General features: G+C 38.2%; 1 protein-coding gene across 1 annotated transcript in view; it reads left to right on the top strand.

The window, feature by feature from the left end:
• Positions 1-13,996, top strand: part of mad1l1 (mitotic arrest deficient 1 like 1) — a 67,328-nt gene that overhangs the window by 30,485 nt on the left and 22,847 nt on the right. Inside the window, exons 16-17 of the mRNA XM_053332411.1 lie at positions 2,046-2,277; positions 8,621-8,814. Coding sequence (XP_053188386.1) covers positions 2,046-2,277; positions 8,621-8,814 — 426 coding nt within the window. The remainder of the gene's footprint in view (positions 1-2,045; positions 2,278-8,620; positions 8,815-13,996) is intronic.

Below are 13,996 nucleotides of genomic sequence, written 5' to 3'. Positions count from 1 at the left end.
ATAATAACAGCATCAATATATTATGAAACCTTTTTACTAAAACCTAGTTACCAGTGTTTTCACTTTGTTGAACTTTAATGTCTAAAAAAGCAAAAGAAACAATGAAATTATTTTATTTATTGTAGCAGTATTCATACAATGTGTTGTTACATAAGAGCTAAGTTTAACAAGTTTGATGTGACATTTTTTCAGTTAGTTTGCTAAAAGCTTTTTTCACCTCTCATCAGTCATACTCTGACAGTTCTGCTCAAATTGAAAAAGCAAAAAAATAAGTTTTGTTCACAAACATATCAAATGTACTTGATGTGCTGTGTATTGTATTTGGGCTCAGGGTATTCTGCTGCTGTGGTCTGCAGCTCTCTGCAGCTCTCTGCTCTGTTCTGAGGGCAAAGAGGTAGCACACTGGGAAATAAAGCAGGCAGGCATTCAGCTGCTCATATCTTCACTCTGTGCTCCTCGCATCCTCTGAAGAGAAGATTTTCACAGGTTAGGTAAAGCAAAGCAGTCAAAGGCTACACAGAAAATAAATATCCGTAGATTGTAGAAAGTTTGAAATAAAGTGTTAAAATTCCACATTTCCTCTCTGGCACAATAGTTTAGGGGCAGGTCTGCTTCATTCACACAGCTTTGGCATTGTCATTTATTTTCCACCCCATTAAATGTGAATAGAAGCTACAAAGTGAATTATTAAATCACATAAATATCTTCTTTTAGTGTTTCATCCACTCCCAGAACACGCTGAAATACTGATAAGTTGCATTTAAATTCACTACAACTAACAACTGGACTGTCGTTGTGTGTTAATCTTCTAAAAATGAATTATAAGATAGTGTGTGCCCTGTGCAGGAAGTGTATATCCTTGTACATTTACCAGTTAGGTGTTTCTTTGTCACATAACACAAAGATCTTAGAGTTTAGCAGCGGTAATGTAGTCGTGGCTATTTATTACTTCCTGTCTTCTTTTCAGCAGCAGAGGAGCTGACAAACTGGAAGAAAGAGAAATGCAGATTAATGCTGAATGGCAACAAAGTGTGTAATATTAAAAATGTACAAGCTTTCTTTAGTCACTGTGACTGAAAGCATGGATTTCTTGGAAAGCACTTTCATGCATGCACATCACCTCTCTCACGTCCTTCAAATGTATTTCTCTGAATCAGAGTCAGCACCCAGCACACACACACACTCTGATGCCTTTCATACGTTTCTCTCCAGCCTTGAGATTAAGAGTCTGTTCAAGCTTTTCATGTTTATGTTTTCACCCCCCCTCTCTCATCTCACTAGAAATTCATCAGTGGTTTTCGTTTCTTTCACTGCTGAATCCTGCGTTTCGTGTCCAGTAACTTTGTGTGGAACACTTGCGCCGAAGGCCGGACAGCGATTGTGAAGGCTGATAATGGTGCTCACTCGATCAATAGGATAAAAAAATAAATGTCCATAGAAAATAAATCTCCTTGCTTGTATAACCATCTTTTTTTCAAACAAAGGCAAAGTAAACTGAGAGTGAGCACATTGAACAAAAGTTATTATCTCTGTGACAAAAGATGCATCGCAGTACAAGATATACAATTAAATACAAATAAATAAGAAGAAAAACCTAGACTCTGGAAAAATGGATGAATCTAAAATAAATCTGCGACTATTTTGATCATTAACAGCTGATGTAATTTTGCTTCACTTTTGTTGCTTGTGTTGTGAGACTGTAAACTGAAAATCTATGACCGAACAACACATTTGAAGACGTCACCTTTGACTCCGAAAAGCTGTGATGGATATTTATCACAGATTTAAAGACCAAACAAGTCATTAAGAAAATAACTAGCCTATTAATTGTTACACACAGACAGATGCTTGTACTGAAAAACATCAAGTTTTCTAATATTGCAACTGACTGAACTTTTCATTCAGTTAAAAAACAAATTTAAGGACAGCAGCATGAGATGAAAATGGAAAGATGAGTCAAATATTGAGGCATAAAGATCTGTAACAAAAAAACCAGCACACTTAATGACCATCGGCTTTGTCTTTTATGTGTCTTTGTGTCTCAGGGAGACTACGATCCCGTCAAAACCCGAGTTCTCCACTTCAAAATGAACCCCACCACAGTTGCCAAGCAACAGCGGCAGCAGGAAGAGGAGGCTCTCAGAGAGGAAGTGACCCGTCTCAGGGAACTTGTGCGCTCATTGCAGGACGGAGGTGCCTTGGTCCATTCACAAGATGAGGCCAGCCTGCATTCTTCCAGCCTCAGCCTCAGTTTGCCACCGTCGAAGGAGGTGCTGGGTAAGATCAGCAACACACACACACACACACACACACACACACACACACACACACACACACACACACACACACACACACACACACACACACACACACACACACACACACACACACACACACACACACACACACACACACACACACACACATTCACAAACTCACTAAATTAACTTATAGTAGTCACATAATATAGGAAACATTGTTGGGCAGTTTTATTGACTTTTTTTACAGAGCTGAACATACATACAACATTTTTTATCTAATTTAATTTATTTTAGTTTTAGTTTTATTTTATTTTATTTTTTTATTTTTTATTTTTTTTGAACATACATACACAATCTCACAATCACAATCTAATTTAATTTATTTTTATTTTTTATTTTATCTTTATTTTTATGTTTATGTTTATTTTTATTCTTTATTCTTTATTTTTATTTTTATTTTTTATTTTTTTATATATTTATTATTATTATTTATTTGTTTTATTTGTATTTATTTTATTTCTATACACACATTTATTGGTCTGTGTTTTGGTGTCCTGATGTTTGTGGAGAGAAAGTTTGTTCTCTGTTTTTGTTCATAAACTTCAAACTCAATCTTTTTTTTTTATTATTATTTAAACAAAAAACATACACATTCACAAACTCACTAAATTAACTTGTAGTAGCCACATAATATAGGAAATAATTTTAGGCAGTTTTATTGACTTTTTTTTATTTGTCCATCACAATCTCATTACCATTATTTTTTCAATGAGTTTAAAACAGGAGCCACTGCTGAAATAAGGGAGCAAACACTATGGGAGAAATACCTCTTGACCACATTAAGGTTGGACACAGTGAGAGCACGGATACTCAGAGTTAAACTGGAACTGTAATGAGCTATAACTAGTTTTCACTGCGAAGCACTAAACTAGAAATCTTGTGCAAATTACAGTTATTACACAGAAGCCAATCAGCACAGTCTATTTTGATGTTTTAAGTGTTAGCCTGAGGAATGTCGTACTCATAGAGGCAGTGGCTGACTAATCAGATTCCTGGATTAATTATGATCAGTCTGATTGGATAAACACGATTAAAACTGTTATTGTGGGTTATGTAACAGCCTCGTACTGAGAGTGACCAGAATGATTGAGACGGATGGAGGAGAGAAGGCTGCCATGTTTCTGCATCAGGAAACTATGTGGTGTTTTTTTTTCTTCTGCTTTTCACATTTCTGACAGGTCTCCTGTGATTTTTAACATGGCTTTGTTCTCTGTGAATGTTTTTCTCTCATGCTTGACTAATGTGATCTTTCTGCCTTTTTTTTTTTTTTTTGAAGCAGTTCCCTTTTTTTTTTAGCTACTGGAAAGAAATGAAAGGAACAACTCATGCCCTCTTGTGGTTGCGTCTCTAAACCAAAGTCAGATGAAATTTACTGCATTGATCTTTGAGACCACTGAGGCCTTTGTCCTCTTAGGTGTAAGAATATGACAGACTTGATAAAGGGGGGTAGTTTAATTATGACAGGGTTAAATTTTTAATTGGAGATCAGGGCGGTTCATCTCTGGAAGTCGGGAATCTCTAATTTGTCTTCTTAGGACCAGAGTACTTTGCTCTCTCTGTCTCGCCCCGGTCTCTGACTCTGTCTCATCTCTCTTGTCTCATTTCTCTTTTACAGACCGCCACTCTCCACTCTCTCCTTTTTTCCCTTTTTTCCTCTTTCTTTCACTCTTGTCTTCTCCTTGTCAAGCCTTCAATTTTGCCTGTCTGTTCCTGAACCGTTCTTCTTTTAGTTCCCCTTTCATTCATATGAAATGATAATTGAGTTTCTTACCAGTGTGCTCCATTTTAAACTCTAGCAGATAATGCTGCAGACCCAATATGTGATATCTGTCCTTATCTTCAGAGCGGGGTCGATGTACTGCAATGAAATGTCTGAAAAAGAATCGTAGATAAAAAAAGAATTATTTCCGTGTCTTATAGATTCTCACAGGTTTACATAGAAAAGTATTTCTCCATTTACTTTATAAGACATGATAGCTTTTAACTGCAATTTACTTGTCATTAAACAATGACAGAATGTCTGATTGCCACACAAGCTATGATGGGTTTTTAAGTCTGTCATTTTTGAAAATTGTAGTCAAAAGGGAACGTTTTATGCAAATATAAAATAGCAATTGATGTTTTATGAACTTCCATATTTTCTCCATACATCTCTCAGCTTATCAATCAATTTAATTCATTCAAATCAATCATTCTTTTACTTTTATACCACCAAAATACAAAAGTTAGCTCGGCCACAGTCAGAGAATATTTGAGTTGTTGCCGTTTCTGTGTAGGTGAACAGTGCTAATGGTGACCTCTGAGGTAGTGAAGTATCTAATTATATTTTCAAGTGATAGAAATTATTCTTCATGTAATTGTTACGGAACAAATGTTTTTAAATTAAACCACTGAGGTGAACAGTATTTATAAAATCTTATTTACAAACATTTAAAATGAATGCAGTTTATAAATGAAGATTGTTTTTTCTGCTCCATTACCTCTGGATGTCTGCTGGATGTCTGCTGGATCTTGGAAGCTTCCTGTGGGTTCATCTGTAGTGAAAAGTAAAAAAAAAAATGTTGTGTAATATATCGACTTCTGAACACATAATTCACAATGGTTCACACAGGTCACCTGCTTTACTGCTGAAGGACTTTAGATAGATTTTATTACAGTAGGAATTTCTGTCAGAGGTCCATGTTGGAGCCAGGACCGGTAACCATAGGTTACAGATTAATCTATCCGAGCCATCATCACCTCATAATCATTATCAGCTTCTCAGTCAACTCATTGTAAAGCACTTTAAACTGTGCTAGCCTGTATGAAAGGTGCTATATAAATTAAGTTTGATGGATGGATTGATTAATTGATAATACTGCTCTATCATGACATCATCACCCATTTGCTGTTGAAAGCTTTTCCTATGCACATTTGCTTTTACAGTCAAATTACAATGTGTTTTCTCCCTCTCAACTTCAATAGTCTTCAAAAGTCACAAGAAGCAAAGTTAGGACAATATTGGGTTTCATTGGGGTGAAACAACAAATTCAGTGTAATTTCTTTTCATTTTTTCCCTGTTAGGTTCAGTTAAACAGATACAAATGCAAACATATATATTAGGAGTGGTTCAGGTTGACAAAGGAGCAGACAGGGATGTATAAACACTTAAACATGTTGTTTCGTAAACTAAATTAGATGACTGTGGATTGGTGAAACACATCAGTTTCTGGTGCAAATGTTGACATTGACACCAAATTTATAAAAATCACCATTTCATTGGTTGAAATTGGCTCAACATATCATCTGCTGTTTCAGTTTAGCCGTGAAAAGACGGAGCCAATGCTGACGTAGAGTCAACCGTTTGGGAGCTCTCTACATCATCCAATTTATACAAATGATCAAATGTTCACGCCCATCAGCCCCAGAGACTGTTTTAGCTTTTCCAACTAATAGACTGACCTGCTGGAGGAAATCTCTCCATCTGTGACGGAATGCCACAAAAAAAAAAGAAAGAAAAAGAAATTGTCTTTCTATTTCATCCTATAACTCTCCAACTCTCCGACTGTCTGTTCCTGCAGTTATCAGCTGGTAAAATCTTGTTTCCAAATGTTAAACCGCAGCGTAACCAAAGCTCCACTGTTACTGAGCTGGGCTGCTGTGGAGCTGCAGTGGACCGCAGCTCTGTTTAGCAGCAGATGGTCACAGACGGACAGATTTCCTCCAGCAGGTCAATACTGCTGTTAGCTGGTGATGCCAAAACTGTCTACATGTAAAAAATAAACCAAGTTAAATAGTGACAGATTTGAAAAAAAAAAAGAAAAAGAAAAGAAGACTTCTAGCTTTTTGAATTGTTGATGCACTGTTTCTTCCTCTCTTTATTATTATTATTATCATTATTACTATTATTATTATTATTATTGTTCTTATTCTTTGGCGGATGTCACTTAGCAACGCCTGCCTTCCTGTCTCACACATCCACATCCCACTCCTCTCTTTTTTTCCAAATTACAACAGTGGGACAAGTTGGGCTCAGACCTTGGGGGTGAAGTTAAACTTAAATAAGAAGCTCCCCCAGCAGAGGAATCCTTTTTGACAGCTTTTAAAAGACTGTTCACCCAGAGACCAATTAAAGTCAGAAGTCAGTAACTTTCCCAAAACTTGACAGTTGCTGTAAAAACCTCCTAACCACGAATACTTTGGTCTAGCAACTAAACACACACGTTGGCATATTTTTTTGTGTGAATGTGTAAAAGTTCATCTTAACGTGCTCGTGTCCCCGTGTTGGTGTCCATTTGTCTGCATGTTACAGTACATTTTAAGCACTGTGTACTTCATTCTGCCACTTGTGAATTATCAGCTATTTTCAGGGCATTTTGATAGCTGTCAAGAGGTGACAGTTTTGTCACAATCCCAAAGTCTTGAAACAGTATTTATCAGCACTGACTGACACTGAAGAAGAGCCCAGTCACCCAGGAGACAGACAGAGAGGCGCACTCAGACTCCTAAGTTTATACTTTCTAGACATTTACTTGTTTAGTAATGATGGATAAAAATGTAACAGGCAAAGATGTGGGAAGTAAAGAATTATGGGTAGAAGTAATTATCAAGGTCGAGTTAGAGGCCAGGCCAAGAAAACGCTGTGTGTGTGTGTGTGTGTGTGTGTGTGTGTGTGTGTGTGTGTGTGTGTGTGTGTGTGTGTGTGTGTGTGTGTGTGTGTGTGTGTGTGTGTGTGTGTGTGTGTGTGTGTCTGTCTCTGTCTCTCTGTCTCTGTCTCTGTCTCTGTCTCTGTGTGTCTGTCTCTGTGTCTCTGTGTGTGTGTCTCTGTCTCTGTCTCTGTGTCTCTGTCTCTGTCTCTGTATCTCTGTGTGTGTGTGTCTCTGTCTCTGTCTCTGTGTCTCTGTGTGTGTGTCTCTGTCTCTGTGTGTGTGTGTCTCTCTGTCTCTGTGTGTGTGTGTCTGTCTCTGTCTCTGTGTGTGTTTGTTTGTGTGTGTGTGTCTGTCTCTGTTTGTGTGCGTCTGTCTCTGTTTGTGTGTGTGTGTGTCTGTCTCTGTTTGTGTGTGTGTGTGTGTGTGTGTGTGTGATGGCATGACTGTGATAAGGCTGCGGTTCAGTGTTGCCTGTTTAAAGGGTTAAAGCTATTTAACTTATTTAAATGTCTAATTTTGTACAAATTCTGTATTTTTATATGTTTATTTGCTGTTTTATAGTATTTTTATTTTTCTCTGTAAAGCACTTTGAGCTACATCCCTTCTATCAAAGCTGCTCTATAAATTAAGTTTATTACTTTTCATTTCTATTAAAGAAGCTCAACATTTGAGCAGCTGAAATCTTTTTGACCTTGGAAAGAATAATCAATGCAAGCTAAGTATTTTATCACATAAGTCAAACTGTTTTTCCTCTCCTTTCATAATTCTCTCTCTGGTCCCGTCTATTTTTAATACCCATCCTTATTTATGAAATGTTTAACTTTGACAGCGGTGAGAAACAGGTGTGATTGGGGTTTTGGTGTGACGTACGCAGCAGGAACAAAATTGAGGGCAGTTGTTTATAGTGTGTGAAGAAGACAAGACTTCACACTTCACACTGTGATACTCATTGCTATTTAATTAGAGCTCTTTGCCCACTTTTTAGTGTTGTGTGGACCTTTTGGAAGGAACGGAGAAGCACACTCCCCACTAAAAGATGTGTCTCGGTTTAGCTAAAAGCATTCTGAGACTAAATAATTTTTTATGCACAACCGCACACTCTCACATGCATGTATCCCCCTTTTTAACTTCTGCTGCAGTGATAACATTGTAAATAATTCCCTCCATAACGACTCATTTTTCTCCTCAGACAAACTAATTTCTCTGCCCTCTCAAATCAAGTCTTCAAATTAAAGTAATTAGCGCAAATTGATTTTCAACAAATTAAAAGCCGAGTCCCCATTCTGCTTCTGCTGCTCCGTGCTTCTCTTCCCTCCCAGCTAGGAGAGACGCAGCTGACCGCTTCAGTCACCACTACACTCTGTGCATTATAGTGTTTTATAGACCCTAAGTGAGCAGATGGAGTGCTGCAGGGAGTGTATATTTGATATGGAGTCCATCTATGCTGCATGAGCTAAGTGAATTGAGCGTGTTCTCGCAGGGGCTCCATGGAGAAGATGTCTTGAGTTACACATGTAGCTGAATATCAAGAGTGGAACGTCTGAGTCGCACATGTACATAAAGAATGATTTAATAATGTTATAACTACCAACCGCTCTTATATCTCCCAGACCGGTGTCAGTATTTCTGTCCCATGTACTCTTCCAACTGTTGTGTGTGTGTGTGTTGCAGATCTACGTAAGCAAATGGAGAGTGCTGAGCTGAGGAACCAGAGACTGAAGGAGGTCTTTCAAAGGAAAATCCAGGAGTTTCGTACAGTCTGCTACGTCCTGACCGGCTACCAGATGGATATCACCACTGAGAACCAATACAGGCTCAGCTCAGTCTATGCAGAGCACATGGACGACTCCTTGCTCTTCAAAAAGGTACGAATACTGCTGACAGCTGCAGAGATGTACATGTATACTCTGGGACCCTGTGACATCACTGTTGGGTGCGGGTACAGGTGTGACAAAAAACACCTTTCACCACTCCAGAGGTTAAACTAGCATCACACTTTTCAACCAGAGAGAACAGTAATTATCCAGCTTTACACTCATCTTGTACCTGCACACCTGCTGAGATCAGATATGACTGCTGGTAGCTGTGAAAAATATATGAGAACAAGAGCTGCTGTTGGTGTGTATTTCTGCACCATGATCATTAACATGAAGTGGGAAGTTGAAAGGGAAACGGTGTCTGCATCAAAATTCCTACCGGCTGTAGCATCTGTGTGAGTGCTGATATCCGTCTTTGTGAGCTCTCTCAAGGATGCTTCAGGAAGTGGTAAATTTGACCTTACAAGGTGGGTTCCCCCCCCCCTCCTTTTTACTGTATCTCCCACATGCACGTTTATGCACCATTACGCCACGTTATAGCTTTGTGCCAGACCCGGCCATGCAGTGAGATGAACACTACGCCGATAGAAACTCTCAGCTGCTGTGTGTATTGAATGTGTGTGTGCCTTTTGAGTGGAGGAATGTGTGTGTGTGTGTGTGTGGAGAGAGAGTGATGACTGGGCAATGTCACAGGGCTGGGCTGCATTAATCGATCACCACTCCCCATACACTCATTGAGTGGGCTAAATAAAAACTGTATGTGTGTCTATCCCCTAGCTGTTGAGCAAATCCTTTTCCTAAGTAGCTTTACAGTGAAAACATCCTGTTTTGCTCCCTTTGTGCTTACCTCTTTGTCTCCTTCCTTCTCCTTCCTCTGTTCTCTCCATCCTGCCACACTTTTTCCTCTTTTTATCACTCTCTGGTTCTTTATCTCTTCCCCCTCTCTCTCTCTCTCTGTTACACTCTGATCTGAGTGTGTAGCAGGAGTTAATCACTGTGTTGTTGCTGTGTTGCGTTATGATAGGGGGCCTCTAGCTAGAACAGGAACCATGGAGAATCCATACTGGCAAGGTAGAAGGCAGCTTTATTATCTTGGCAGGGTAATTATTGTGGTCAAGTGCTAGAAGATTGCGACTGGCTATTACTGCCTTGCTCAAGGACACACTTGAATGTGGGTGGAAAGGAGGATAATATGAGAATAAGAAATGGAAATGATGAGAGTGGGGTTTCAATGTGTGTGTACATGTATTTCTATTTTTTCTTTCTTTTTTTTTTTGCCATGCTAGTGTGTCCAATCTGCTCCATCGAACCCACCTGCGACCCTGCCAGAAGAGATAATTCACTGTCAATATTTATTAACCTCAGACTGCGTCCATACAGCACACACGCACACACACACACACACACATACACACACATACACACGCAGTTGTAATGCCTTCATAGTGCACACTGTCACACTCAAATGCACGCATACTCACTCCAATCTCAACACTCTCCGTCACACCACACTTCACCGCACAGCACCTACCGATCCCTCCCGTCTGCGTTGGGTGCACATGCATACAGATGTACAAAGACACACGTATACACACACACACACAAACAGATGCTAACACCTCCAGTATTAGTATTCAGTGTGTTTGCCACCGCCTGTGTATAACACACACGCCCGGTGGCCTATGGGAGCAGAGAGGCCTGTACTACTAATGGAATACGACACTCACACAAGCATCCGCACACATGCATATAAAGGAACACCCACGTAGACGCACACGCACACACACACACACACAAATACAATATACATAACATCTCAATGTGTGTGTGTGTGAGTGTAATCTGAGTTATATAAGAATATAAAGTGGACTAATTGTAGGATGAGGCAGGAGTAAGTGGAGAGAAAATGGGAGGATTTTGGACAGGAAAGATAGAAGTCTTTACAAATAGGATTCTAATGTTATTCACCTCAGCAACAGGGTTGCCAGATAATCCTGCTAATATCCCCCTCTAGCAGAGGCACCCAAATCCCCCTCCTATGGTGTAAGCTGTTTAACCTGCAACTGTCACATTCTCTCGTTCTCTCCTTTTTTTTTTCTTTCTCATGCATTCATTATGTCTCATTCAAACAATTTCTTCACCCTTTTTATTTATGTTTACTTTTCATCCCTTTAATTTGGTAATTGAAAGGTTTGGAGCGCAACTGTCATTTGAGATACTTTTTTTTTGTTTTGTTTCTGTCACTCAGTCGCTCCTGTGTGGATCTCAACAGGAGCCGTAGAGAGAGAGCCGATGACAGTGGTAATTCTGACTGTGTGAAATGTGCTGCTCAGTCAGCCTTGTCACTGACGACTTGGCTCGGATGTTGTAATTTACACTACTTTCTTTCCCATTTCTTTTGTAGCCTTCATCACAAATGCTAATTGACGGTTTTGAGAAAAAAATAGATGATTAAGTGATCTTAATTTATGTAAAGTTAGGCTGAAGCTTGAGAGGAAGCATGTGCATTGAAGCTTCAATCTGTCATCTGTCAAGTTCTTTTTATTTTTTTTTTAAATCATCTTTGCCCTTTAACTCTAGTAATCTACCCGCTAACCATAAGGGTCACGGGGCAAAATGATCTTATGCTGCTGCTTTTTTTAATTTTTCAATTTTTTAATGTAGATAGTGATTAAGAAATGATTTGAACCCCTTGATATTTGGGCTGGGAGATATGGGCAGAATCAAATATGACAATATTTTTTACCAATTACCTCAATATGGATATTTTGACAATACTGTAGGGATGACTATCGGTGCTTTCCCAAAATATGTATGGAATGAGATTTTTGATAAATAATCATCAGTAATGTGGATATAATGACTAAGTGGATAAAGGCAGATAATAAGTTAAGCTCAGTAAATTACAATTTTACTATAATGCAGTCTTTAAAAGCAGGAAAAGACACTTATTCCATATCATGATATTACAATATTCAAATCCAAGATGATATCAATATAATGGCGATTTATTCCCCAGCCCATCTTAATACACAGTTGTTCTGCCTTACTCTAACTTCCCACCCAACATGAACGCTTCATTGATACACATTAATATAAATGCCTGCAGCCTCAAAAATGACGAGAATTAAACAGACAGCTCTTACTAGTCTTATAATGTGTTGTGTTTTATTTTTGGCTGGAAAGTAACGTTGCGGCCAGACTGAGTGATGAAGCTACACAATTGATTAGTCAAATTTCGAAATGTTAGCTGTCACTTCATTATTAAGTTTTATTATTTTTTATAAAGTGAGAAAGTAACCAGTTACCCTAACCCAGTTTATCCAAATTACTCCTATTTGTAAATTTGCTTTACGGAGTCGGAGATGTGAGGAGTCGCTGGCCCGGGTGAGATGGGCGTTATGCTCCTCACACACAGCTAAAGGGAAAACTACCAGAAATTGTACTGAATATGAATGCAGTCCCAAATCAGCTGTCATCATCTTGGGTAAACTATCATCTGATGAACTGTTGTGTGCAGCTCTGCTACATAATCATATAATCCCTTTTGGAAGGTAAATGTTTGTCTCACAGATGAAATATAACAATTGTAGCTGCCACATTAGTTTGTCTAAATGAAAAGAATAAAAGTTATATATTCAATTTCCTTTTATTTTACGTAGCTGCACAACAGTTTGGATTTTTATTATAGCTACATTACAGACTGAATAACACAATTTACTTCATCTCTCTGTCAGCGAGGTTATTTTTTGTGAGAGAAAAGTGTTAGTGGAGCTTTGAGTTGAGATTATTTTGTCACGGTGTAGTCGGGTCGGTGTGTTGAAGCTGAGCTGCTGCTGTAAGCCCTGCCAGTGGCATGCCTCTTGGGTTGATGGTGTTAGTTCACTGTCAATCAGTAAGTCCAACATGGGTCTGCAGTGAAATACTGTGTGTCAACAACTGTTGGATAAATAGCTATAAACTTTATTTGTGATATTCACGGTCCTCAGAGGATGAATATTTGGCCGATATTGACCTATCACAGATTTTTCAGTATCGGCGTACATGTTGTCCAATATGTGTCAATATATATATATATATATAGGCAGCAATTAATATATATTTGATCCTTTTTATTAATTCAAGTTTAATATATACATGTTTTTGTTTTTTCTTATTTTGTTAGCTCATTTTAATGATTAAATTCCCAGTGAGGTTTCACTGTGTTAACATCATTTCATACAGTAAAGTTCATTGTCAAATGGTAAAATATCATGCTTTCATTACATATCTTTGTCACAAGTCAATGCAAAAAAAAAAAAAAACCTGTTTATGTATATATTCTGCACATATAATATTATCAGGTAATATATGATATCAAAAACCCAGTATCAGTCGGGACATAATTGTAATTACTAGGAATCCCCTGACTTCTTCTTCTTCTTCTTCTTCTTACACCAGCCGGTCAACATGTCAAGCTGCATTACAATATACTGTAATACAACTTAATTGTTACCAATAAGGTTCATGCTATAAATGTGCTTTGAGATTAGCGCTAACATAACTGACTGAATGTTTGCATTTCACTAAATTCATCTTAACATGATGTATAATCTTTAGTCACTTTAAATTTATTTTAACTTCTGGATAATCAAGATTCACAGCTCCACAGCTTTATCTTAAAATATATATTTGAGTTGCATTTCTACACTTCAAAAGGAATGTCATTATGTTGGCGCCTCCATGCTATTGTTTTTGATCATTTGTAAAGAATAATGACAGCCTGAATGTGTGAGTGTGTTAAAAGTTGTGAGTGTTAAGTCAACCATAACTTTGGATTTTTTTTATGGTGTTGCAAACAAGAACCAGTGTGACCCAGAAACTACTTATATCTAGTTTATGTGCAGAAATACTGTTTCCCCCGGAGAAGTTGTTAGGCCTGGTGGCAAGTATTTTTTGAGGGGGTGTCAAGTGTTTTTTTTTTGATGGGGGACCGGCACGGGTCAGCTCCAGACTTATGGCAGCATTACCGTAACGGTGTCCAACTTAATGTTTTTTACTGACCCACTTGGCCAGGAGATCAGAGTTTTACTGGTCCCTTGTATATTTTCACTGGCCCAGCAGCCAAAACATTAAAATAACCTTATTTATTCATTATATACATAATACATATAACAGTGAAGTTCCCTTTAGATATATTACACAAATATGCACAAAATAAAATTAGACACATATTGGATCAGTAAATGAA

Source organism: Scomber japonicus, chromosome 2, assembly GCF_027409825.1.
Source record: "Scomber japonicus isolate fScoJap1 chromosome 2, fScoJap1.pri, whole genome shotgun sequence".
Classification (NCBI taxonomy): domain Eukaryota; kingdom Metazoa; phylum Chordata; class Actinopteri; order Scombriformes; family Scombridae; genus Scomber; species Scomber japonicus.
The sequence above is the reverse complement of the archived record's forward strand: the minus strand, read 5'-3'. Positions and strand labels throughout refer to the sequence as shown.